We start from the raw sequence: 24,522 nt of genomic DNA on the forward strand, positions 1-24,522 counted from the left end.
TGATTTGGTCAGAGGTCCTGTAGCCATTAACACTTGCCCTTGTCCGTGTGCACTCAGTGTGTGGGTGCGTGCCGTGGACAGTGCTATGTTATCATTCATTCCGAACTGACACTCTCTCCAGCTTTTCTCATCATTCATAACCTCAACCGTGTAGCTGTCACTATTTATTACATTCAGTTTCAGTTTGTTTGCTTTACCAGCAGCTTTTCTAGGAACAGGGATGACGATATATGGTCTGGGTGCTTTTGTGGGACCCAGATATTCGTTATCTGGTGGATGCACAGACGAACAAGTTACTTTCTTACCTTGTAACGTTCTTTCGATGGGATGGTCCGACGACGTATTCCATATCTATGACATGTAATCACCACAGCTGTGCTGCTTCGGAAACTTTTTTCGGCGTCTGCGTCCTGCGTCGATGACGTCGATGCGCCGTCGTCGAGGGCCTCCTCCGACGTCATCCGATGTGATAAGTAGGACGCACGACGCCCGTAGCCTCAGTTGTAGTTTTTTCCCCCAGAACGTGTGACACTAGTCAACTGCCAGTCAGACACAAAGCCTTGCGGAACGTAAGCTGCAATCGCAAAAGAAATTCTGCAGCGGGGAAGGCAGGGCGGGAGCGATATGGAATACGTCCTTGGACCATCCCATCGAAAGAACGTTACCAGGTAAGAAAGTAACTTGTTTTTCGAGGGGATTGGGTCCTCCGACGTATTCCATATCTATGACAGACTCCCAAAGCAGTACCAGAGCAAGGAAGAGGGAAAGAATTTAGAATCAAAATTTAGAATAGCCAATTAAATAGCAGAGCAAAGGACCGCCTTGCCAAAGGCCAGATCCTGTGCTCGGATGGAATCGAGGGAATAGTGACGTACAAATGTATGTACTGAAGCCCAGGTGGCTGCATCACAGATGTTGCGAATAGGAACACCCCTCTGCAGGGCAGTAGACGCAGCCATACCCCTGGTAGAATGGGCCCGCAAGCCAGCCGGTGGGTCCTTACCCGCCAAGCGGTAGCACTCCGAGATGGCCAAAATAATCCAGCGAGACAAAGTCTCGTCACAGCTTGCCCCAAACGCTTTCCAGCGTAACCAATAAAGAGTTGATCGTCCACTCTGACCCGGGACATGCGTGAAACATAAAAGCTTAAAGCTCTCCTAGGATCAAGCCTATGGAGCCTCTCCTCTTCCTTACCAGGATGCGGAGGAGGATAGAATGCAGGAAGAACAACCTTCTGGGCCAAATTAAATTCCGTCACTACCTTCGGAAGAAAAGAAGGACAAACTCTAAGGACAACCCTGTCCTTGTGAAATACAGTGAAGGGTGGCTTAACTGAAAGTGCCTGTAACTCACTCACTCTGCGAGCGGAAGTAACCGCAACTAAAAACACAGTTTTCAGAGTTAACAGCCTCAAAAGGCAAGAATGTAAAGGCTCAAACGGAGCACCCATAAGAAACTTAAGAACAAGTTTTAAATCCCAAACGGGCACCAGGAAAGGTGACAGAGGGAACACATTAGTGAGCCCTTTCAGAAACTGTGAAATTAAAGGGAAATTAAAGGGATTTTAAAGTAAGAACACTCTTCAGACGAGCGCTTAAAGATGGACAGCGCCGCCAGGTAACCTTTAATGGTACCCACTTGCAAGCCCCTGTGGGCCAAAGAAAGTAAAAAGGACAGAACCATGGGGATGTCACATGCAAAAGGATCCACATTCTGAACTCTGCACCAGTCGCAGAACTTACGCCAACGGCAACGGTACAGAGACTTTGTTGCTGGCCTTCGGGCCGAAAGCAACACCTCCATCACGTCTTCAGGGAGGTCCCAATCCCTATACCTCAACCTTTCAGAAGCCATGCGTGAAGGTTGAGGGATCTGACCTCTGGATGGAGAACCTGACCCCTCTCCCGTGAGAGCAGATCGTCTCGGTAGGGAAGACGACGCGGAGGGCAGATGGACAAGTCGAGAAGGTCCGGGTACCACGTCCTCCGAGCCCACGCCGCAGCAATGAGGATCATCCGGGAACCGAACTTCCGTAACCTCTGCAGCACTTGCGGGATGACGGGGACTGGAGGAAACGCGTACAGCAGCGGGAATGACCACTCCACCACGAACGCGTCTCCTAAGGCTCCTTTTGGAGGAAATTCCCGCGAGCAAAACCTTTCGCACTTCCGGTTGACACTGGAGGCGAAGAGATCCACTTGAGGGGTCCCCCAAAGGGCGAAGATCTCCAGGAGAATCTCCTGAGCCAACTCCCACTCGTGAGAGATCGTGCTCTGCCTGCTCAGAGCGTCCGCCGTCACGTTTTCGTCTCCGGCCAGATGAACTGCCGAGATCGAAACTTCCTGCTGGATGCCCCAGAACTCGAGCTGCATCGCCTCCCTGCACAGAGGAAGTGACCCTGCCCCCCCTTTTTGTTGAGGTAGTGCATGGCCACTGTGTTGTCCGTCAGGATCAGGACACTCTTTCCTCGCACAGTCGGCAGAAAAGCCTTCAGGGCTAGCCTGACGGCCCTCAGCTCCAACAGATTGATATGGAGTCTGGACTCCGACGGAGACCAACGACCGCTGACTGTCAGCCCGTTGGCATGAGCTCCCTAACCCGTGAGGGATGCATCCGTCACGATCGTCACCTCCGGCCAGGGAAGCCAAAATGGAGCCCCCTTCATCAAGTTGCCTTCGACGGCCCACCACAGAAGGTCCCGGCGACCGAGGGCGGCACCTGAACCGGGTCCGACATCCTGCCGGAGGACTGCGACCATTGCGTCTTGAGCGCCCACTGCAAAGATCTCATCCGCAGGCGAGCCTCTGGCACCAGAAGAATGCAGGATGCCATGAGGCCGAGCAACCTCAAGAACTCAAACGCTGTGAGCGTCTGGGCATGCTGAAACTTGTGCACCATCTGCTGAATGTGAAGAGCCCTCACCTGGGGAGGAAAACACTGCCCCAGGGAAGTGTCGAGCACTGCTCCGATGTACTGGAGCCGCTGTGTTGGCGTCAAATGGGACTTCTTTAAATTGAGGGAGAAGCCCAGCCTGTGAAGGGAGTGGCAGGTGACGGACAGATGATCCAGGACTTGCTCGGGAGAGCTCCCCATGATCAACCAATCGTCCAGGTAGGGGTAGACGTGAATCCCCCTTTGCCTGAGATGCGCTGCCACCACCACCATCAGCTTGGTGAAAACCCTCGGGGAGGAGGTCAATCCGAACGGCATGACCCAAAACTGAAAGTGCGAGTCGCCAACCGCGAACCTCAGGTACTTCTTGTGCTTGGGATGGATCGGCACATGGAAGTAAGCATCCTTGAGGTCGAGTGACACCAACCAGTCCTGAAGCTGAAGGGCCTGGAGGACTTGAGAGAGAGTAACCATCTTGAACTTGTCCTTCCTGAGGAGTTTGTTCAAACCGCGCAAGTCCATGATGGGTCTCAATCCCCCGTCTTTCTTCGAAACCAAAAAATAAGGGGAATACCATCCCTTGTTCCTCTCCGCTACAGGCACCAGTTCTATGGCGCCTTTCTCCAGCAGGGCTTGAATTTCCTGCGCAAGGAGCGGATCCGGACTCTGCAAAGAGAGGTTCCCCGGTGGATTGTCGCGAGGCCTGTGCCGAAAGGGAAGACAGTAGCCGTGGGTTATGATCTCCAGAACCCACACATCTGAAGTAATGGCTTGCCACACTACAAGATGCTGCGCCAGCCTTCCCCCAACCGGCGAACCACGGGACATGGCCTCATGACTGAATGGGAGCGGCTGCGGCGTTACCTGAGGGCAAAGAGGCAACTGCCCGAGCGGCCTTGGCACCACGGGTACCCTGTCGTACACCTCTGGTACCCCTGCGTTGGCCTCTTTGACTGCCAGCTCCTCTCGCTTTACTGAAGGAGTAATAGCGAAAGGAACCACCCCTCCACTGCTGTCCCCTAGGACGAAAAGGCGGAGGTTGGCGAACTGCAGCGCCCAACGACTTCGCTGCAGCTTTTGAGGTCTGCAACCTCTCAAGGCTCTCGTTAGCCTTGCTGCCAAAAAGGTGTTTACCGTCAAAGGGCATGTTGAGGAGCCGAGACTGCACATCAGGAGCAAACCACGACTTCCGCAACCAGGCAAACCTGCGTATTACGGTGCTCGCCGCCATGGACCTACTGACGCATTCAGCTAAGTCCAAACCCGACTGAACGGACTCACCCATGGCATCCTTACCATCCTGGACCATAGCAAGGAAACCATCCTGTTTGTCCCCTTCGGGAATATGTTCAGCCGCTAATGCAACACAATTCCACAGAGTGTGTGTGAAACGAGACAAGGCACAAATGGAGTTGGCCGCCTGAAGCGCCATACCACCAGAAGAAAACACTTTCTTCGCCCAGCCATCAAAACGTTTGTCGTCCCTATCAGGAGGGATGGTAGGGTACGACGCCTGCTTTGCCGGGGCCGTGGCCGCCTGCACCACCAAACTCTCCGGAGTGGGGTGCCTGGTCAAGTAGCAGGGGTCGCTACTGGCTGGACGGTATTTTCGCGACAAGGATCTGCCCACCGCCGGGAGACTCTCCGGAGCAGTCCAAGCCGCCGCCACCCTTCTCTGTAAAGCCATATGGAACGGCAGTGCCGGATCAGTTGGGGGACCAACATCGAGGATGTCTGTCAGATCATCCTGCACAAACTCCCCTGGGGGAGCAGACCATCCCAAGTACTCAGAAACCCTAGCCATAAGGCGCCGGTATGAGGAATCGGCATGAGAGCCAGGCTCAGGCCTACAAAACTCCACCTCCGGAGAGGTGTCCAGTCCACTGGCATCATGCAGTGACTGTCTCAAATCGTCAAACTGACTATGGCCCGAGACAATTTCATCTGGAACCTGACTAGGAACCAGGCCATCAGAATCCTCATCCGCCTCTGAAATATAGTCCAGGTGGCGAAAAGAAGGCACCCGAGAGTGCTTGCTCTTAACCAGAGCCTTCCTAGGGGGTTCTCCCGTGCCACGGGGTACCTCCGACACGAAAGGCGTCGATGGCGTCGAGCGAATCGGCGCCGGCGTCGAGAGAACCGGCATCAGCGCCAAGAGGATCGGTGTCGAGGAAATCGCCGTTGACGTCAGATGCAGCGCCTCCAGCATTGGCGGCGTCGACACAGCCATCGAAGCCGGAGCCCCGAGCGTGTCCCTCGACGACCTGAGCGTCGACGGCTTCGACGACTTCCTCGGAGCCGGAGCCTCGAGAAAGCCTGTCGACGCCCTCGACGCCTCAGACGCCGATGTCTTCCTCGAAGACCTCACAGGTGCATGCGGTCTCGAACGCGTCGAGGACCGGGACCTGGAACGGGTACATCGAGAACGAGTCTCCTTGTCCGAACGGGACCTCTCCCGTGACTCGTGCCGACCACTCTTGCGAGCGGTGTCTCTCGACCTCTCATGACCGACCCCACTCGGGGGCGCGGACGGCTTAGTACCCTGCGACTCAAGAATCGCCAGCATTTTCTTCCCGAAGGAAGCCCATTCCTCCGGCGTCGCACGGCTGGTGGGGTAAGCGAGGTGCCGGGCAGAGTCCTCCGAAGAGGACCTGGAAGACGACCGGTGTCGGCGCTTCCGAAAATGCCTCGAAGAGGCTGAGGAGTGGCGAGACCGACTCCTAGAAGGAGACCCACGAGACTTCCGACGATGACGCGGAGAGTCACCCCTTGAATCATCCGTCGAAAGCCCCGCAGACTTCGACTTCCTGGGCTTGGACACCCGACCTACCGACAACTTCTTCTTACGTTCGCGTAAGGCTTTGGACGTGAGCGACTGGCAGTCGATACAGTCATCCGTGTCGTGGGCCTCCCCGAGGCACCAGAGGCAGGCGTCGTGCGAGTCCGTCACCGACATCTTGGACTCACACTCCCCGCACTTCTTGAAACCCGGACGCGGGGTCAAAGACGAAGTAGAAGACATCTTCACACAAAGGATTTTCACAAAACGAACAGGTTCGAAGAACCGAGAAGAACAGAACTCCGAAGAGTCAAGGCGTTAACCGAGATTCACGAAGCAACACGTTCGCAGAAAAAACGGAACTGAGGCTACGGGTGTCGTGCGTCCTACTTATCACATCGGATGACGTCGGACGTCGGAGGAGGCCCTCGACGACGGCGCATCGACGTCATCGACGCAGGACGCAGATGCCGAAAAAAGTTTCCGAAGCAGCACAGCTGTGGTGATTGCATGTCATAGATATGGAATATGTCGGAGGACCCAATTCCCTCGAAAATGGGACACTCCGTGCACCGATAAAAAATGCAGTTCTGATAGTCAAAGACAAAAACACAATAATAATCACTATGCATATACATATAATGGCTTTAAACGATAGCTTGCAGCATCTCCTTCCAGGGAAGCGGGGGCACCCCTCTGCGGGTGGCAAAACTAGGTTACTGTTCTGGGCCCCCATGCTGATCAAGTCCATAGTCAATAGTTTATTTCCTTCCTTACTTTGATCTCGTTGCTCAAAAGGTTCAGCAAATACTAAAGTGACAAGTATGATTCAAATGTCCCCTTTATGGGTGTAACCAGTATTCTCGAGATATGTGGCACAGTACCGTTTAGCTAGACTATGGGGAAAGGTTAGACTACCGTCTTTATCATATCATTTTCATTTTGCATTTCTATAATAAACACAGTCCCAGGGCACCCCTCCAATTCACCAAAGCCCTGAGGACATGCAGGAATCTGTTCGCAATGACACCATGAAGAGATGGATTCGCTACAAATCCCGCAATAATAAAATGTCGAAAAAATTAAAATAAAAATAAAATTAAAGTGAACATATGAGAAGATAGGAAGAAATAAGAAAGATGTTGAAAATGGAAAACACGATGGTGAAATTCTTGTGTCCGTTCCTTCCAATTGGTCGTTCGTTGATACGTTGAAGAGTAGTGTCTCTCTCCTCCATCTGCGCCATGGCAGAAAAATGATGAAAAATAGAAGAAAAATACAGAAATAAAAATAAAAATAAAATACGAACACGATGTGGTTATCCTTGTTCCCGCTATTCTCAATTTGTCCTATGTCAGCAGAATGTAGAACTTTGTCCTTGTTTTCTTACTCTGTCCTCGGCAGAAGGAAGATAAAGAGTTTTATCATGGATCTCCCCCCCCCAAGGCTCTCCTCAGCAATGGATGTCCGTAATTGCTTCTCAGCTGCGAGATGATAGCTCTCAGGAGCCTGTTGAGTTGCGCGTTCTTTGCTGGGTCACTGAGTAAGGTGGGCACGTCGACAGTGATAGGTCTACCCACTAGTTCTGGAAAGTTCTCAGTGAGGTGGAAGAAGACTCAGAATGCTTATCTGCTGTCTTCTGGTGTCAACGACATTCGCTCTTACTTTCTGGCCTCTAGAACACAGGCCCTTTTTTGTGCCATGAACAGTCTTTGTACTTTCCTCGATCTGTCCCTCGGCGAACAGTCTCACAGGAATCTCCTTAGGAACTCTCCCTGGAAGTTGGACAGTTCCACTTGGAGCATGATCCCGTGGAGAAGAATCTTCATGTGTAGGAAATTGACTGGATCTCTGAGGAAAGTGACAACATCAACATCAACAGGCCTTCCCACCATTTCTGGATAGCCTGTTACTAGTCTAATCAGGACATTGTGGGCTAGCTGCGTGTCTGCAGGGGACAGGGACATTTGCTTTGTTTTGCGGGGTCCCGATCACAAGTCTTTCTTTTGTCGTGAGCAGTCTTTGAACTTTCCTGCTGCGTGGATTGCTACCACATGGTTCCGTTTATACCACACTTGGTTCAGAAAGTCATTGTTTCGGGGATCTCTGATGATGATACGTTATTTCATCAATGATCACTTGGGGTGGGAGCATTAGTCTCTTGTTCACTGTGCTTGGGCAACTCGGCGAAGACCTCTGTGATGACAGTCAGTGGTTGCCTGATTACCTTCTTATTTTCTGGATCTTGAATGTGTTTTGCGACACTTGTTCCTCTCCCTATGAGTGATGGATATGATAGGAGCACGAGCTGAAAATAGGTGAGTACATCCCACTTGAGACTGCTGCCGGAATGTACCATATGTTCTGTGCACAAAGTCTTGGTACTGGATGCTTTAGAATAAAGTTTTTTGGTTCTCAGAAATGTCTTATTTTACTACTTATCAGAGTCTTAGAGTTCATGTTCAATGCTTCGTGTGGTTCAACGTGTTCGAGTTACCAGTGTCACTGTGGTTTCGGAATATATGATTCTCCTTTTTACCCTGCACTTTTGGCTGCACAGAGTGTTCGTTTGCTTGGTTTTGTCTCTTCATGTGTATAAAGGAAAAGTTCAGTGTGGACACAATTTTCACAAACGGGCTCTTTTCCTTTCTTCTCTGCTCATGCGTCCTTCTTCCTCGCCATAGATCTTGTCTGCACGTGCTGAGGTCCTTCCCTGTTGTCTGTAGATTCCTCGGAGGTGGATGCAGTAGGAGTGCTCTCTCCTATAAACGGTTTGATGTCGTTTAGGAAGATCCAGGCTCTTCTGCCCTCGAGTTTGACAGCAGACGGGGTGCAGTCCTCTACGATGAAAGGGCCATTAAACCTTGGCTCGTCCCATTTTTTCCTTGTAAAATTCCTTACAAGGACGCTGTCGCCCGGGAAGACAAGGGGCGCACGAAGGCTGTGAGCTGCGCCTGTATCAGCACTGTCTGTTGTGGTTTGTGCTGTGCTGTTCCCTTCACGCCGTCGCTGCAGCTGGTCTGAAATGACAGTGGCGCTGGATGTGAGACAGTCAAGCTAATCCTTCATCTCTGCTCCCAGAACCTCCCTAGCAGGCTGGGCATCACATCTAGCCCTGTCTCGTGGGGTAAGAGGGGTCCTCATCCTTCTACCAGTAACAATTTTATGCGGTGTAAGATGATGGTCGGAGCATGGTTGGTTCCGAAGAGCATGCAATGTCAGTGGTAGACAGTGCAACCATCCCTTCTTTAATGTGAGCTTCAACTTGGCTATTCTCTCTTTTAACAGGCCGTTGAGCTGCTCACATATCTCATTTCCCTCTGGGTGATACGCCGAGGAGAACTTGTGCTTTATACCAAGCAACACGCTAATCTGCTCAAAACACTGTGTTTACAAAATGGGGCCCATTATCTTATCTCATTACCTCGCACACATCCCACCTAGTGAACACTTCCCTCACCAGAAATTTTGTGGTACAGGCTGCATCGGGGTGTGTACAGGGACCTGCTTCTATCCATCTTGAGAAAGGACACACCACCACAATAATTAAATACCTGTACCCATTACACACCTGAATCATATTGACATAATCGATATGTAGGTGCTGGAACGGTCCATTAGGTCTGGGAATGATTCCTCTCACTAGTTTTAATGTGTGCCCAGAGGTGAATTGCTGACAAATTATGCAGTTGACCATAAAAAATGCAACATGCTCTGCTAAATTCGGCGTGAAACAGTCTTCTGCGAGCGTTGCAGCAAGATTTTCTTTTGACATGTCTAAGGGGTAGTAGAGCTGTTCTAACGCTACCTTTAGAAGGGTGACAGGCATTACTGGCTTACCAGTGCTGTCTTGCCTCCACAATCCGTCAGAGGGGTTTAAGGAACATCCTCGACGCTTCCATAATTTTTTCTCCTCCTGGGGTGCCTCCCCTTGGAGCTCCATTAACTGAGTCTGCCCCATATTGCTATAGGCTTCTGGTGTGGCTCGCGCTACCATCATTCGTTCATGGGTACGTGCCACCTCCACGTCCCTGATTGTTTCATTCTTGGATGCCATGCGCTTGGCTTCCGTGTCCGCTTCATGGTTTTCACGTGACACGAAATCTGTCCCCTTGGTGTGAGCGGTGCATTTCACGACTGCTATGCCCACTGGGAGCTGTAGTGCTTTTATCAGCCTATCCAGTAAGGCTGCATGTTGCACTGGCGTGCCGTCTGCTTGGAGGTAACCCCTCCTTTTCCATCGTGCTAAGCCTGCGTGCATGGTGGAAGTCACATAGGCGGAATCACTGTACACGTCACTTCCTGATACGCATGATTTTCGATGGCAAGTATCAGTGCCACCAGTTCTGCAGCTTGGGCTGAATAGTGAGAGGGTATTCGCGCACTGACGAGTACCTGAAACTCTCCCTTCGCCTGGTCTTCTTGGTCAATTCTAGAAGACCCATCAATGAAGACGGCATCCCCACTTGGCAGGGCATTTTCCTTTACCCTTGGGATTTCATTGTAGAATTCTTCATAGTTTGCACAGTCATGGACTGGTTCACCCTCGGTTACTGGTCCTATTATGAACGTTGCAGGGTTCACTGTTTTACATCAAACTATTTTGATCGATGGATTAGAGATGATCACCTCATAGGCGGATGCTCTCTGTGATGTCAATGTGCCTTTTGGCTTCTCCAATATGGCGAACAGTGAGTGCTCGACATACAATGTCATGGAGCACCCCATCACAATAGAAGATGCCTTCTCAATGGCAAACGCGGCGGTGGCCAGATTTTGTTTGCATGGGAAGTGGCCCCTATAACCGGGTCCGGACTCCTGCTGTAATACGCTAGAGGTTTGCACCCCAGCAATGTTCGTTGAGCAAGTACTGCCGTCATAAAATTGCCATTGGTATGTGAGAACAGATAGAATTCTTCTGCATAATTAGGGATCCCGAGTACTAGGGCCTTACAAATTGCCCCTTGAGTTCTGAAAAACCCTTTTCCATTGCCTCAGTCCACTCGATTTCTTCCTTTGTCGCTTGGGCCTTCTTCAGGGCCTGAAGCAAGGGCTTGGTGTAGGAGCTGTAGTCAAAGACCCAAGCTCGGACATAATTGCACAGGCCTAAAAAGCTTTGCATTTGCTTGATCGTGCGTGGCTTGGCCGTGTTCATGATGGCTTCAGCCCTTTCTGGGGTTATCTTTTTCCCTTCATGAAAGATTAGTTGCCCTATGTACAGCACTTCCCGCTGACAGTATTGCAACTTTTCTTTATCAACTTTGTACCCCTTCTCAGCTAGTATCGTTAGTAGATGGACATAGTTACTCCTGCATTGCTCCTCAAGTGGTGCTGCAGATCAGAATGTCATCTACATACTGCAAAAAAACACTGTCTACCGCAATATTGCTTAGGTCCATTTGCAGGACTCTGTTAAAAATGGATGGGGACTCACAATACCCCTGTGGCAGCCTCGTGCTTTTCAGGCGCATTTGCCTAAACATAAACGATGTCAAGTGTTGTGAGTCACGGTACAGCGGAATTGAGAAAAATGCATTGTTCAAATCGATTACCGTGAAATATTTTGCCTCAGTGGGTATGTTACACAAAATTGTAGGCGGGTTAGGAACTAGAGGGAACTCAGCTTTGACAATGTTGTTTAATGCCCTTAAATCCTGGATTAAACGCCAAGACCCGCCCTTCAATTTCTTGACGGGATAGATCACTGTGTTACAGGGTGATTCTGACGTCACTAGGATGCCCTGTTCCATCATGGCAGAAATTGTCTTCGCAATCCCCTCATCCGCTTCTCTGGACATGGGATATTGTCGCGCTCTTGGTAGGATCGCTCCTGGCTTTAGTTTGCTTTTCACTTCTCCTGCCCCCTTCAGGAGTCCTACGTCATAAGGCCCTGTTGTCCATACTGCGACAGGCACCTGGGCCATGTCCTCCTCAAAGTATTCTGGACGTACCATCGCCAGCATCATTCTCTGTGGCACTTCTCGTTTGATCATTTTGACCCAGAATATGAGACTTACTTCCACTCTTGTCTCTTCTAAGTCATGATGTTCTTCGAACAGATCGTCATCCGTGACGTCAGTCACTCGATACCCTTCTTCAATGGCGATAATAGCGCACCAGTAAAATTCAGTAAACGGAATTGTCATATTCAACTTTGTCATCAAATCTCGACCCATGATGTTTACTGGGGACTGACGTGAGTACAATAAGGGCACATTCATTTCACGCTCTTCCACTGAGACTGGGAGTGTGTCTGTAAAGGGAGCTCTGCTATGACCAGTGAAACTCTGAGTATCTATAGCCTCGCCGGACAAGGAAAACTTGCCTTCTCGTATGTACGAACGCGTCGCACCCGTGTCAACTAAGAAGGAATATTCTTTACCCCCTATGGTGACATTTACCCTGGGTTCTCTATTGGGGTCTGGTGTCACCGATAGGATAGAGCACATCAGATTTTCCTGTGAGCTGTCCTATTTTATGTATAGGTTCGGCCCATTGTAAGTTTGTGGAATACCCCCATTCCCGGGGTTGGTTCCTCCTCCATTGTTCATTCCTTGTGGCACCGGCGGCGGTGCCTGTTGGGGCTGTCCCTGTTGCAAGTTCCCCATTTTTGAGGGTTGAAACTCTTGTTGTGCACCTTGCTGCAAGCTTGCTGCCTGCTGCTGCACTATGTGGCCCTGCGCACTGCCTTGTTGCGGGGCAGCAGGCTGATTCACCATACCTGCTCCCATTCCTTGGCCATTTTGTCACATGCCTTGGTTTCTGCACATGCGCGCCACATGTCCTGTCATTCTGCACAGCCAGCATACTGGCGGTGGTCGGACCATCTGCCCATCCGGAATGGCTTGACCGCTCATCTGTTCATTCTGAAATCCGCCTTGGTTATTTTGAAAACCTCCCTGATTACCATGGAAACCTCCCTGGCCACCTTGTCATCCTCTTCCTCTAAATCCTCTACCCCTCGGGTAATATCCCGTATTTGCTTGGTTATTTACTTGCTGCGTGCTGGGCTGGGCTGGGCTGGTCAACATGGCTCCCTCGAGAGTATGCTTCGAGAGCTTCTTTTGTACCAGCTTTGCTTCTTCCCCCTTACGGATTGCTTCATTTTTTCGGTTCTTTTCTTGTAACAATCTGCAGTAGTGTGCAATTGTCAACTGAATTTCGGCCCACGGTTTGCCTTCGATCCCTATCAATTTCTTGAGCTGTTTTTGCACCGGTTCAGGCAACCCTTGCCACAGTATGTGGTAGAAGACAGGGATAGACTTTGACCAAGGCTCATGCGTTTCGAGCACCCACGCGTCTTGAAAATTTTGGATATAAATCAACGGATCCTCTGACTCTTTAATTTTCCGAGTCATTATAGCTCACATTTCCGATGCGTCTGGGTACAGCGTTCACAGCGCTTTCCGCACTGCTGCTCGACAATTATTAAACGGTGCTCCATCATGGGTAGTGTTAGATATCGTTACCCTTGGATACCCAGCCCGTTTCCACACATCGTCAGCCCTTTCACCAAGTATGGCGATCAGGAGGCCCTTGATGTCCCCTATAGCTAAGGTGACTCCCCCGGTCATCTTTTCTAACTCGTGTATCCATTTCCCAGCCCCCAATGTCAGCACTGGAAGCTTATTCTTTAAGTGTTCTCGGTCCATGTGTGGCCATGGAATGTATTGTGGCCTCACTCCCCCTTTTTCTAGCAGCGGGAATTGAAAGGCTCAATCTTCCTTTTCTTTCACCCCACTCCTCCCGTCTACTGACGGGCAGTATTACCACCTTGCCGTCTACCCGGCAATGCCCTTAATCTGCCTGTATAGGTGGATGCTGGCTCCGCCCTCTGATCGCGGGGTGTTCCCTCACGTTTGCCATGTGCCTTGTTAGGCTTCGATGTCCTAGGTTCAGATTCACTGGCCTCAGACCATCGTACCCCTTGGACTCGAGGGAGCGGCTTTTCACATCGCCTCCCTTCCTCCTGTGCCTCGTCCTCCGTATCCCCACCGGAGTCAGACTCTGAATATTCCCAGTTTATACAACTTGTTGCATCATCTTCGTTCTGTCCAATTTCTAATCTATCTAGGGACAGTCCCCTACTCCTACTACTTCGAGTAACATCCCCAGTGTCATATAGCTGAGTGCTCGCTAAGCGCTCATCTTCCCTTCCCCCTTAGTAGGCTACTTCTAGTCCCATCTCATCATATATTTCATCAATCGTTTCCCCGATGCTTCTGGTATCGAGGTCATCATCAATATTTATCCTGCTTGTACCTGGTATCGCATCGCTTGCAGGAAAGAATTCTTCTATGTCTTCCCATCCTACTGTAGGATTGGGTTTAACGACTACCCGCTCCAAATACTCAAAATCTTGTGCCCTTTGTCTGCGTTTTCATTCCAATTCCTCATCTATCTCCTTTCGCTTTTTCACTTCTTCTCTAGCCTTATCTACTTCTCTCATTCGTTCATTTCTACGTTCCTTTGCCCTTCTACTCTCCTCTTCTTCCCGCTTTTTCACCTTCCTTTCATGCACTCTCCTTTCTTCCTCCAACTTTAACATGTTCAGCCTGTATTTTTCATAGGCTGCATACTGTGTGCGACTGAGCGGTATTCCTTGCTCTTCGCGATATAGTTGTTCTCGCCTTAATCTATCCTTCTTTCTCGTCCTTTCGTCCCTTGCTTCTTTCTCCTTTCTTTACTCTTCATCGTGCCTTCCTCTCGTCCGCACATCATCACTTCCCTTTCCATCTAGCTTTAATAGTATCTGTCCTCCCATCCATTCGTCTTTCACGAATGCTGTCTCATCACTTCCTTTCCGCTTCTTTCCCTCTCTCTCTTTATCGAGAGGTGCACTAGCCTGTGCCTGATTCTTACTACTGTCGCCACGCCTCTCCTTGTCCCTCGGGACTGTGGAGGCCAAATCAATTTACTGCTCCTGTTCTTTAGTTTCGTCACTAACACATGTAGGTGACTCCTATGCGGGGTTACTGTACCCTGTGGCTGCTTTGAGTTCTCGTAACGGGTATAGACCCTGTGATTTGCTTCCCTCAATGACTGGTTCTGGTGGGGCTGGTGGCGCGGTAGGCATCTCACCCTCCTCCATGCATACATTTAATATCCAGTCTGCAGGTGGTTCTTCCAAAGTTCGAGAACAGCAAGGCATTTCTCAAGCTTCTTGCCAGTATATGTGGCATGTAGGAAGGTTGTCATGTGCTGTAAAACAGCCTTAGACAAGGACCCATTCTGGGGCCAAGGCATAAACATCTTATTGGCAGTACCCTTAACCCACTCCTGGCTATATTTCTTCAATTTTATTGCAGGCTTGGGCAGTTGCTTGCACAAGTGCGCAAGTGGGGTAACCTCTTCCATTTTTTAACTTCGACACCAACAATATTTACACAATATTTTAATCTTCCCATTAGTATGAGCGAGCACCACAACCGCAAGCTCCAATCCACTTCTTCCCGCCAAAATGTATACCATCAATTAACTCAAAAGAAAGCATCAATTCACTGGCGATTCCCTCTTCGTTACAGAATCGCGTAAGGCCAAAATGCATTTCACTCAATCACCAATACAATTGTTGTACATTTAACATGCAGTAAGACTCCTATGACGGACACTTGACAGACTAGACAGACACCAGCTGGTCATACATGTACCTGCCTTCTAATTAATACCCCACCATGGGATTTGAACGAACCCGTTAATTCCGTCTTTAAACCTAATCGTAGCCTAAATTGTCCCCCCTCTGTGGGCTCTGGGTTCACGTTCCTTCTGACCACTCTTTAAAGCGCAGGAACAAGGCGAAATCTCGTTTTTCTCTCGAGTGTCCCTCCCACTGGTATTCTTTTTCGTTTTAGCTCAGGTTCCCCCCCGGTATTCCTCTTTATATATGTTTTTCTTTTTATACTCGAGTCATTAACCCTTTAAATATATATCGTCTACTCTACCTCTAGCTACCTCTAGCTACTTTATTTTATCTCTGCCACCCTCCGTTACCTTTCCCCTACTTACTCTAATGCCTATGAGACATTTGACAAGGTAACGAGTTTCGTTGTTTCACTCACCGATCGCCTCTTTTCCTCTCTGGAACTTCAGGATCACCGCCCCTTCCTTTTCCCGCTTTTAACGTTTTTGTCCGATCCGCTGCCCGTGGGAATGAGAAGGGTTATGCTTGGAAAGGCGGGTCCTTCACACCCACTGCAGATTTTTTTGAAATTCTTTACTCTATCATTGTCCACGGGGAGCTTCTCGGCCTACTCAGCCGGAATGGCGAAAGGACTGGTGATGTAACCGAAGGCCCAGAGTTACTTTGTGACGTCGGTCTAAGGGTGTCTTATAACTATATTAATCGATTATCAATAATCGATGACCGAAACCATCCTCACGCTACCAAGTGTTCACGAGGAGAGGAAATTACTGACGGGTCCATTGGTCAGTACTCAACCCCCGAGAACTTGTAATACTGGATAGCTGCACCATGTGAGGACAGGGTGCAGGATTCACATGCTCCAGCACATCTCAAAAATCAGGACTCAGTAAGTTGGCAAAGGGAAGTCCGTTTAGTGATACATACATCAGCATATGGAAATCAGCAGCATTGTAAACACCTGTCTCGCTCCGACTTCCCCGAACTTTAGTCCAACAGCCGTTTTTATAGGCTAAACTCGTCATCATTGATGTCTAATTCTACAAAAAATCATCATGCAATATAATTGGTTAGGAAAGGTAACTTAAGTATAGGTGTTATATCTGTTTATGACAATAGAGCATGCGGATTGGTTAACTCTTATCTGGTGGGCGTCTACGCCCATCCCGCTACATCACACGCGATGGACGTCACTATAAGTACGATGTCCTATTGGTTACAGTGTCTATTGGACCCTAGATTACATGGTCCATTGTGATTGGGCAAGTTACACCCCTAACCATAAATCTCCACTTTAATTAGCAGCATGCAGGATGGACACCCAGGTGCCTAGTGTCCGAAGATTCACCCTTCCTTCCTTCCATCAATCAGTGGGATTTGAACGAATCCCACCATGGGATTTGAACGAACCTGTTAATTCCGTCTTTAAACCTAATCGTAGCCTAAATTGTCCCCCCTCTGTGGGCTCTGGGTTCACGTTCCTTCTGACCACTCTTTAAAGCGCAGGAACAAGGCGAAATCTCGTTTTTCTCTCAAGTGTCCCCCCCACTGGTATTCTTTTTCGTTTTAGCTCAGGTTCCCCCCCGGTATTCCTCTTTATATATGTTTTTCTTTTTATACTCGAGTCATTAACCCTTTATAATATATTCACACCCACTGCAGATTTTTTTGAAATTCTTTACTCTATCATTGTCCACGGGGAGCTTCTCGGCCTACTCAGCCGGAATGGCGAAAGGACTGGTGATGTAACCGAAGGCCCAGAGTTACTTTGTGACGTCGGTCTAAGGGTGTCTTATAACTATATTAATCAATTATCAATAATCGATGACCGAAACCATCCTCACGCTACCAAGTGTTCACGAGGAGAGGAAATTACTGACGGGTCCATTGGTCAGTACTCAACCCCCGAGAACTTGTAATACTGGATAGCTGCACCATGTGAGGACAGGGTGCAGGATTCACATGCTCCAGCACATCTCAAAAATCAGGACTCAGTAAATTGGCAAAGGGAAGTCCGTTTAGTGATACATACATCAGCATATGGAAATCAGCAGAATTGTAAACACCTGTCTCGCTCCGACTTCCCCGAACTTTAGTCCAACAGCCGTTTTTATAGGCTAAACTCGTCATCATTGATGTCTAATTCTACAAAAAATCATCATGCAATATAATTGGTTAGGAAAGGTAACTTAAGTATAGGTGTTATATCTGTTTATGACAATAGAGCATGCGGATTGGTTAACTCTTATCTGGTGGGCGTCTACGCCCATCCCTCTACATCACACGTGATGGACGTCACTATAAGTACAACATCCTATTGGTTACAGTGTCTATAGGACCCTAGATTACATGGTCCATTGTGATTGGGCAAGTTACACCCCTAACCATAAATCTCAACTTCAATAAGCAGCATGCAGGATGGACACCCAGGTGCCTTGTGTCTCAAGATTCACCCTGTCTCCCTTCGATCAATCAGTGGTTTTTAGGGCGATGTGTCAATTAGTTGGCTAAGGAAGGCCTCGAAACTGTAGTCTCTTATCAGGAAAAGTTATGGCACCCCTTGGATCTGGGTGACATCAGACAGTGGTACATCTTCGCGCCTGGCTGGTCACGTGTTGGTTCACTGTGAATCTGCTTCCGTTTCCAGCTTTTCGTGTATTTAATTCTCCATGTAGCTCCACCACCTGCCCGGGCCTCCTTATCTTGACCTTCACAGGGCAGGCTGGTATGCTCTGAAGTTTCGATTCTCCTTAGCTGAAGCTCACCTCCCTCTCTTGGGTTGACCTCGATTTCCCAGGCCTGAGCCGTCCTTTGTTGAGTTTCGATTCCGCTCTTTCCCCTGGCTTGGGCTTGGATATGAATTCCGACCAGTTAGGCCTTGGCCGCCTGGTCGTACTTCTGCTTTTACCAAATGGATTCGCACGTGTACATTGTGCCTTATTGAGGTAGATATACGGTTGGCGCTTGCCGCTCTATCTTTTACTAAGCATTGCAAGCAGTATCGATTTCTTAGCATCTTGCGTTTCAAGCCTATTTACATACGTTTAACAGGTTCGATTCTTTCATTTTGGTTCTTTCGCTATGACGTTTCTTATGTTTTAACATTGTGTTGTCCTTCGTGTCTCTTGCACCTGTTTTCGTGGATACACGCATTCGCATGTTGCCTTTTTTCATGCGTTAGTCTGTCCAGGCCCTCTCCTCATCATCGTTTGCCTTCCATTAGGGCTCTTTGTGTCTCCTCATGGACAGTCTGTAAATACACATCGTTTCGTATTAGCGGCTGGTATGGTTGTCTGATTGGGTACCGTGCTGCCCAGGTCAGTCTGCTTATTGGCATTTCAACAGGTACTGATCTTCAAATGTACACAGGCCAGAGGCCCAATGCGGCTCTCTGTTGGTTCAGTTGCTCCTCATACGTCACATACCTTGCAGAGTATTTTACTGGCAATTCACAATGGGGGGCAGGGGTGCAGGCCATATCTGGGACCTCCTCTACAGGTCTGTCTGGAGGAAGCACTGGTATAGGTTTTAAACCAGTGCCAGACTATGCCCCACTAGTCTGGATGGCCAGGAACAAAGATACCTATTCTAGAGTCTTGTGGGTATTTCTGGCCTTTGCACTCGTGGCTGAATACAGGGGAGGTACAAAACAAGCTAATCTAGACTTTTTGTCATGATGCCCAAAGTCAGATAGTCCACAGGGAGGAATCGAAGACAAAGACTTAGGAAGGGAAGAGTGGAGGTGTGTGACAAGGCCAATAATGTGGCCTTGTCACATGGGGACGGGAACCCCTCTCTGCCAGGGGTAGTAGGCCTACCAGAGAACCATCCAGAGCTAGACCTACCCCTGAGGTGGACGGTGGCAGCAGACAGGGCTCCAAATTGTGCTGAAATGTTAGCATGATTCAGACCACTGTTAACTCCAACCATACTACTTGTACAAGATAACTGCCAGTCTTTCTCTTTTTCTGTCTCGAACCCACAAAACACATCCAGAGATACAGAATGACCTGTAACGCATCAGTGAATCACCCCCAAAGGCACAGTGAGAGCAGCGGCAGCAAACATCAGTGTCTCGGACTGACACCGACAAGCAGCAAAGAGAGAGTAGGCAGCATTTTGCACAGTGACCTCATAGCTGCCCCGATGCAACAGCAAGTCCACTCTGGAATAAAAAGACCCCCCTAGATCATAAGGCAAAGAAGATAGAAGTGTAACCCTTCCCTATAAGAGACTTACTGGGAGACCTAAAGCCCTAGGGACTCGGAGAATGAACATGGACACTTGGAATCCCAGCTATTCATGGCCTGAAAAAGTAGGCAGGGCATAGACACCTTTTAAATGTTTTCTCTTGCATATACACACCACGGCCAGGAAAGACAGGGAAAGAAAGGCCAGGGAAAGGTGACCCCTCCTCACAAGGGGGGGGGGATTTAAACTCAGGACAAGAAACAGGAAGTGTGGGATTTTCAGGTGAGGTCAGAGGTAGAGATTGACCAAGAGACCAGCAGGAGAAAGGGTTGTATACGAATTGTTTGAACTACAATTGTTCGAATTACAATTGACCTTTGCACAATTGACCGAATTGTGAAGGTCAATTGTTACATATATGCGAGGGGAAACCCCCCGTAACCCCCATTTTATATATATATATATATATATATATATATATACATATACACATATATGTATAAAACCAATATATATATATATATATATATATATTCAAAACAAAAGGAAAAGATACTTCCACTTTTCCAACAAGGACGGCACTCAAAGCGGTCAGGATGTCAAAATAATCTTCAAAATAAATCCACCATTCGCCAACAAAGTTACTTATGCCATATCCAGTTTTATTAAGGGCATAACAGAGCTGACGCGTTTCGCAACGATCCCGTTGCTTGATCACATATATTGGTTATATATATATATATATATATATGTGTGTGTGTGTGTGCGGTCAATTGTGCAAAGGTCAATTCGGACCCTTGACTTTTGGTCAATTAGGTAATTTGAATAATTGTGTTCAAACTATTTGGGTAGTACTGGAGAAAGAAGGGAGCAGCGGCTTGTGAAGAATTTGTGAAGCAGGTGAGGTGTTGGTTATGGAGTGAATGTGGTTCTACAGTTTGAGCGTGTGTGTTTGTGTGCTGGGTGTGTAGATAAGGTAGTGTAATGAGTGTCTTGGAAGCAAATGATACTGTATGGAAGAAGGATGATTGAGTAGTGCAGGAGGGAGTGGTAGTAGTGTGGCGGAGGGAGTCTTAGAGTGGTCAAGGAAGGCGTATAAGTGTATAACGATGAGTAACTGTGGAAGCAGTATCTAGAAGGAGTAGGAACATCGTAGAGAGAGAGGAGTGGTGGGAGGAATCAGTCAGTGTAGACCAGCAGAAAGGGTAGTAAAGGGAGAGGTGAAATTGAGTGTGATAGATGAAGAATGAAGCTATCAGAGTGCTTGCAAGGCACTTTCCACAACCCCATTAGACCACTATTAAATGGGTAGAGTAGAGACAGTTTGGAAGTCCCTGACAGAGTTTAGGCAACTGGCTTTTAGGTCATAACCCATAGTATACATCAGCCTTACAGTAACGGTCAGCCTACAGTAGTACTAACCAGTGGTTATGGATACCTGAGTTAGGGATGAGGTTCAACACTAGACATGATAGTCTAATTTGTGTGCCATCTGTGACACCCTATAATAGATCATGTGTTGCTGCTATTCATTAACATTTGTTTTCCTCTTATGTGTTGGCAAATCTTTAAAATAAAGGTATTTAAAAAAGTAACAATTAATTGGTTGATTTCTGTTATGAACCTAGAGTGTCATTGGAGGAATTGGAGGAGAAGAGCAGGAAGCAGTTTTTCTGCATTATTGGCAACCGTTCTTTTAACCCGCAGCAGTTACTTTACCTGCAGATTATTTTTTTGCAAAAGAAGAGAAACCATTTACCTAGTGTGTGCATGCATGGAATTAACATAGTATGACCATGCCTACCAAGCAACAGAGTGTTGTTAAAAATAATACAGAGAAGGAATAATGGGGAGAGCAGAGCCAGGGCAGAACAAGTATGAGGGTTCATAGTTGGATAACTGTAATATCTGTTATTTGTTATTTGCAAAGCACTGAAGATAGCCTCGGTACACTCAAACATTAGCCTCTCAAGAAGCATGAAAAATGTATCTATGTCTCCTAGCTTAGAGAGACGGCTGCTCTAGCCATGTGTGTGTATGAATAGGCCGACCCTGTAGAGCAATTGTGGCTGCACCACTGGAGAAGCCATCATTTTCTCGATGACAAACAAGTGTATAACGTCTCTCATGACTCAATGTACATTCTGAAAACATTTTTAAAACATTGGAAGGTCACCTTCTGACTGAATTCGAAAGTAGTGCTATTTAGAGTCTGCAATATGAATAGCTCATTAAATCTTTTCTTTCCTCTGTTGTGTTTGTGGCCTGATAGGTGGAACCGTATTGTGGAACTTGTGGAGAAGAAGAAGGAGAACTTGAACTCCATCCTCCGGATCCAGAACTACCTCCTGGAGTGCAATGAGACCAAGTCTCAGATTCGCGATAAGCGGAAAGCCATTGAATCCACTCAGTACAGCAGTAGCGACATGGGAGGTGTCCTCTCCCTGCAGAGGAAGCTCTCCACCATGGAAGCTGCTCTGGTGGCCATCGCCCCCAAACTGATTGAACTTCAGCAGGATGCTGAGGCCCTGGCCAACAGCCACCCGGCCCAAGCCATGGACATCCTGCTGCAGTTTGAGCAGATCAGCGAGGAGTGGGAGGCCCTGAAGCGTACCCTGCAGGGCTGCGAGGACTCTCTCACAGTGGCTACCCGGCTTCAGCAGTTCATTCAGGACCTGGACAACTTCTTAACCTGGTTGGTCAAGACGCAGACAGCTGTGGCCGCCGAAGAGCTGCCCACCAATCTGGTGGAGGCCGAGAAGCTACTCAACCAGCATGCCGCTCTCAAAGAAGACATCAATCACTATGAAGAGGACTACAATAAAATCCAGGCGGTGCATGATCTCCTGGCCCTGGAGGAGGCCGACATCCCGTACCTGTCCCTTCAGCAGTGGCTGCAGAAGCTCGATGTGGGCTGGAATAAGCTGCTGCAGATGTGGGAGAGCAGGCGGGAAGTGCTTGTGCAGTCACACATCTTCCACCTTTTCCTACGTGATGTTAAGCAGGCCGAGGCCTGCCTGAACAATCAGGTATGTAGCATAATCATGGATTTGTAATTGTATTGATGTTGGATTGGGGGATGTCTAATGACACAATCAGTGTGAATTAAAACATTTAATTTAATCTACTTTATTCAGGAGTACATTGTGCAAAAACAAGATTACACATTTTCTTTTTCATTAGACAGTCTTTAAAAAAAATCCTTTCTCATTGGTACATCACTAAACTATTTACAATTATTTCATACCAATAAATGCATTTTTATTATGTTACATTTTCCCAGGTGGCCTTGTACCTTAATAGTCAGACTCGAAAGAGTTAGCTCACTGAAGTGCTTTTTTTTCATATTTCATTCATTATTTTTAGGGTGCTCCTATAAGATTGATGACAGAAATTATAACTTTTGATGTCTAACTATTATTGATGGCATCTCTCCTAAACTGGCATTTAGTATAATTATTTAGATTGATGCAATGTCATTATTCAGCTTTATGGTCCCCGTCTCTGGGTCCGTACAGGGTGCTATGGGCCTCGAAGTCCAAGTTAAATGTCACAGCGCAGAAGGGCATTTAAGGTGGTCTGAGGGATGATAACGACCGGTATGACCTAAGGGCAGCATCTACAAAGCTAGGATAACCAACCTTTGTGCCAGAGCACATTGAGGGCCTTTAAGGAGAGCTAAAGGCTTTTAATGGGCAGTATTTCCCGGGCTCAAGGCAATATTGCTATTTGTTTAATTATTTGTCATAATTTATTTGTACAGATGGCTAAAATAAGCCTTACACAAACATTTTTCAAAAAGAAAAATATAACAAATAACCATCAATTCAATTATACATCAAATACAAAACATGCAGCAAGTTTAAAAATACAACGCTAAAACAGATGAATTAAAACAGGTCTAAAATGTCATCGGCACATGTAATAATTACAATAATCAATGATGCTATTAGCGCCCTGCTGCAGGGCTGGATGCTGAAAGCAGATGGAGAGTTGTGTTTAAAATGGCTGTCGAGCAAAGGACACTGGGATAAGGGACTGAAGGCGTCGGTCTCTTGTCGCTAAACCTACGTGTGTGGTGGCGAGAAGACAGTAGGCAGTGCCTACATTTAGGAGGGAATGGCAGTGTACTGTCACGAAATAGGACAATGGGACAAGACAGCAGGAGGCAAGCACCGGGTAGGTGATTTTCGCAGAGCAGTTCACTGAGGTTGAGTTGGAGTCGGGGGGGATGTGGCGGCAGAGGATCAGGGGCAGCACCTTTGTGAATGAGGTGACCTGAGCAATTTAGAAAGTAGCGCACAGGAGATGAGCACAAACTTAATGTTCTCTCTTCCTTATTTCGAATAATGTATTCATCAAGTGTCTAAAGCAGGCTCTGAGCACAGTGGCTCTTGTGTAGTCCACCCACTTCCTATATTTTGCCCATAGCTCCATGTGTCATATTGATAAGCCCAGTTGTTGAATACCTGTCTTCTCATTACTTATTTAAGGGCTTGAGCTCCCTATGCAGTTTGATGAGGTGTGTATCAATGTATATGCTTGCTCGTATTCCTGCCAGTACCGACACGGGTCTCACCTAAATTGCAGTGCTGATCCATGAGTCAATATGTTCTGTTCAGCACATTGTATAACCTCAGCCACATGTCTGCATCTCTTACATTTGCCCCCAGTTCCTTCAGGATCTCTGCCCATTCTGGCTCTTCAGTGAGCACTGTAGTGTTTCTCCTGGTTAACTCTTCACATCAGGCTTGGCTGCAGTTTCATCCTGATAACTGTTTCCAAGTATCTCTTTACATGTGGAATTCCACAAGGGTCATTCTGTCAGCATTTCAGGGTTCTAAGTAATTCCGTTACCTGCAAATACTTCCAGAAGCCTGACCTTTACTTTGGCAGTTGGGATTCTTGTGTTGGGTTCACTTTTGATTTTGCAACTCATCATCAAACACGTCTGAGATGGTTTAGATACCATTCTCAATACATTTTTTTCACTAAATGTTGCCCTCTCCCAACCATAACC

The 24,522-nt window shown here is 47.9% G+C and overlaps 1 protein-coding gene across 3 annotated transcripts in view; it reads left to right on the forward strand.

Moving 5' to 3' along the window:
• The window catches only part of SPTBN4 (spectrin beta, non-erythrocytic 4), a 1,591,326-nt gene that overhangs the window by 893,205 nt on the left and 673,599 nt on the right, over nucleotides 1–24,522 (forward strand). For all 3 annotated transcript variants that reach the window (XM_069644494.1, XM_069644495.1, XM_069644496.1), the window contains one exon: nucleotides 21,775–22,531. In XM_069644494.1, the coding sequence (XP_069500595.1) occupies nucleotides 21,775–22,531 (757 nt within the window). The remainder of the gene's footprint in view (nucleotides 1–21,774; nucleotides 22,532–24,522) is intronic.

This window comes from Ambystoma mexicanum, chromosome 2p (assembly GCF_040938575.1).
Source record: "Ambystoma mexicanum isolate Mex_15411 chromosome 2p, UKY_AmexF1_1, whole genome shotgun sequence".
Lineage (NCBI taxonomy): Eukaryota > Metazoa > Chordata > Amphibia > Caudata > Ambystomatidae > Ambystoma > Ambystoma mexicanum.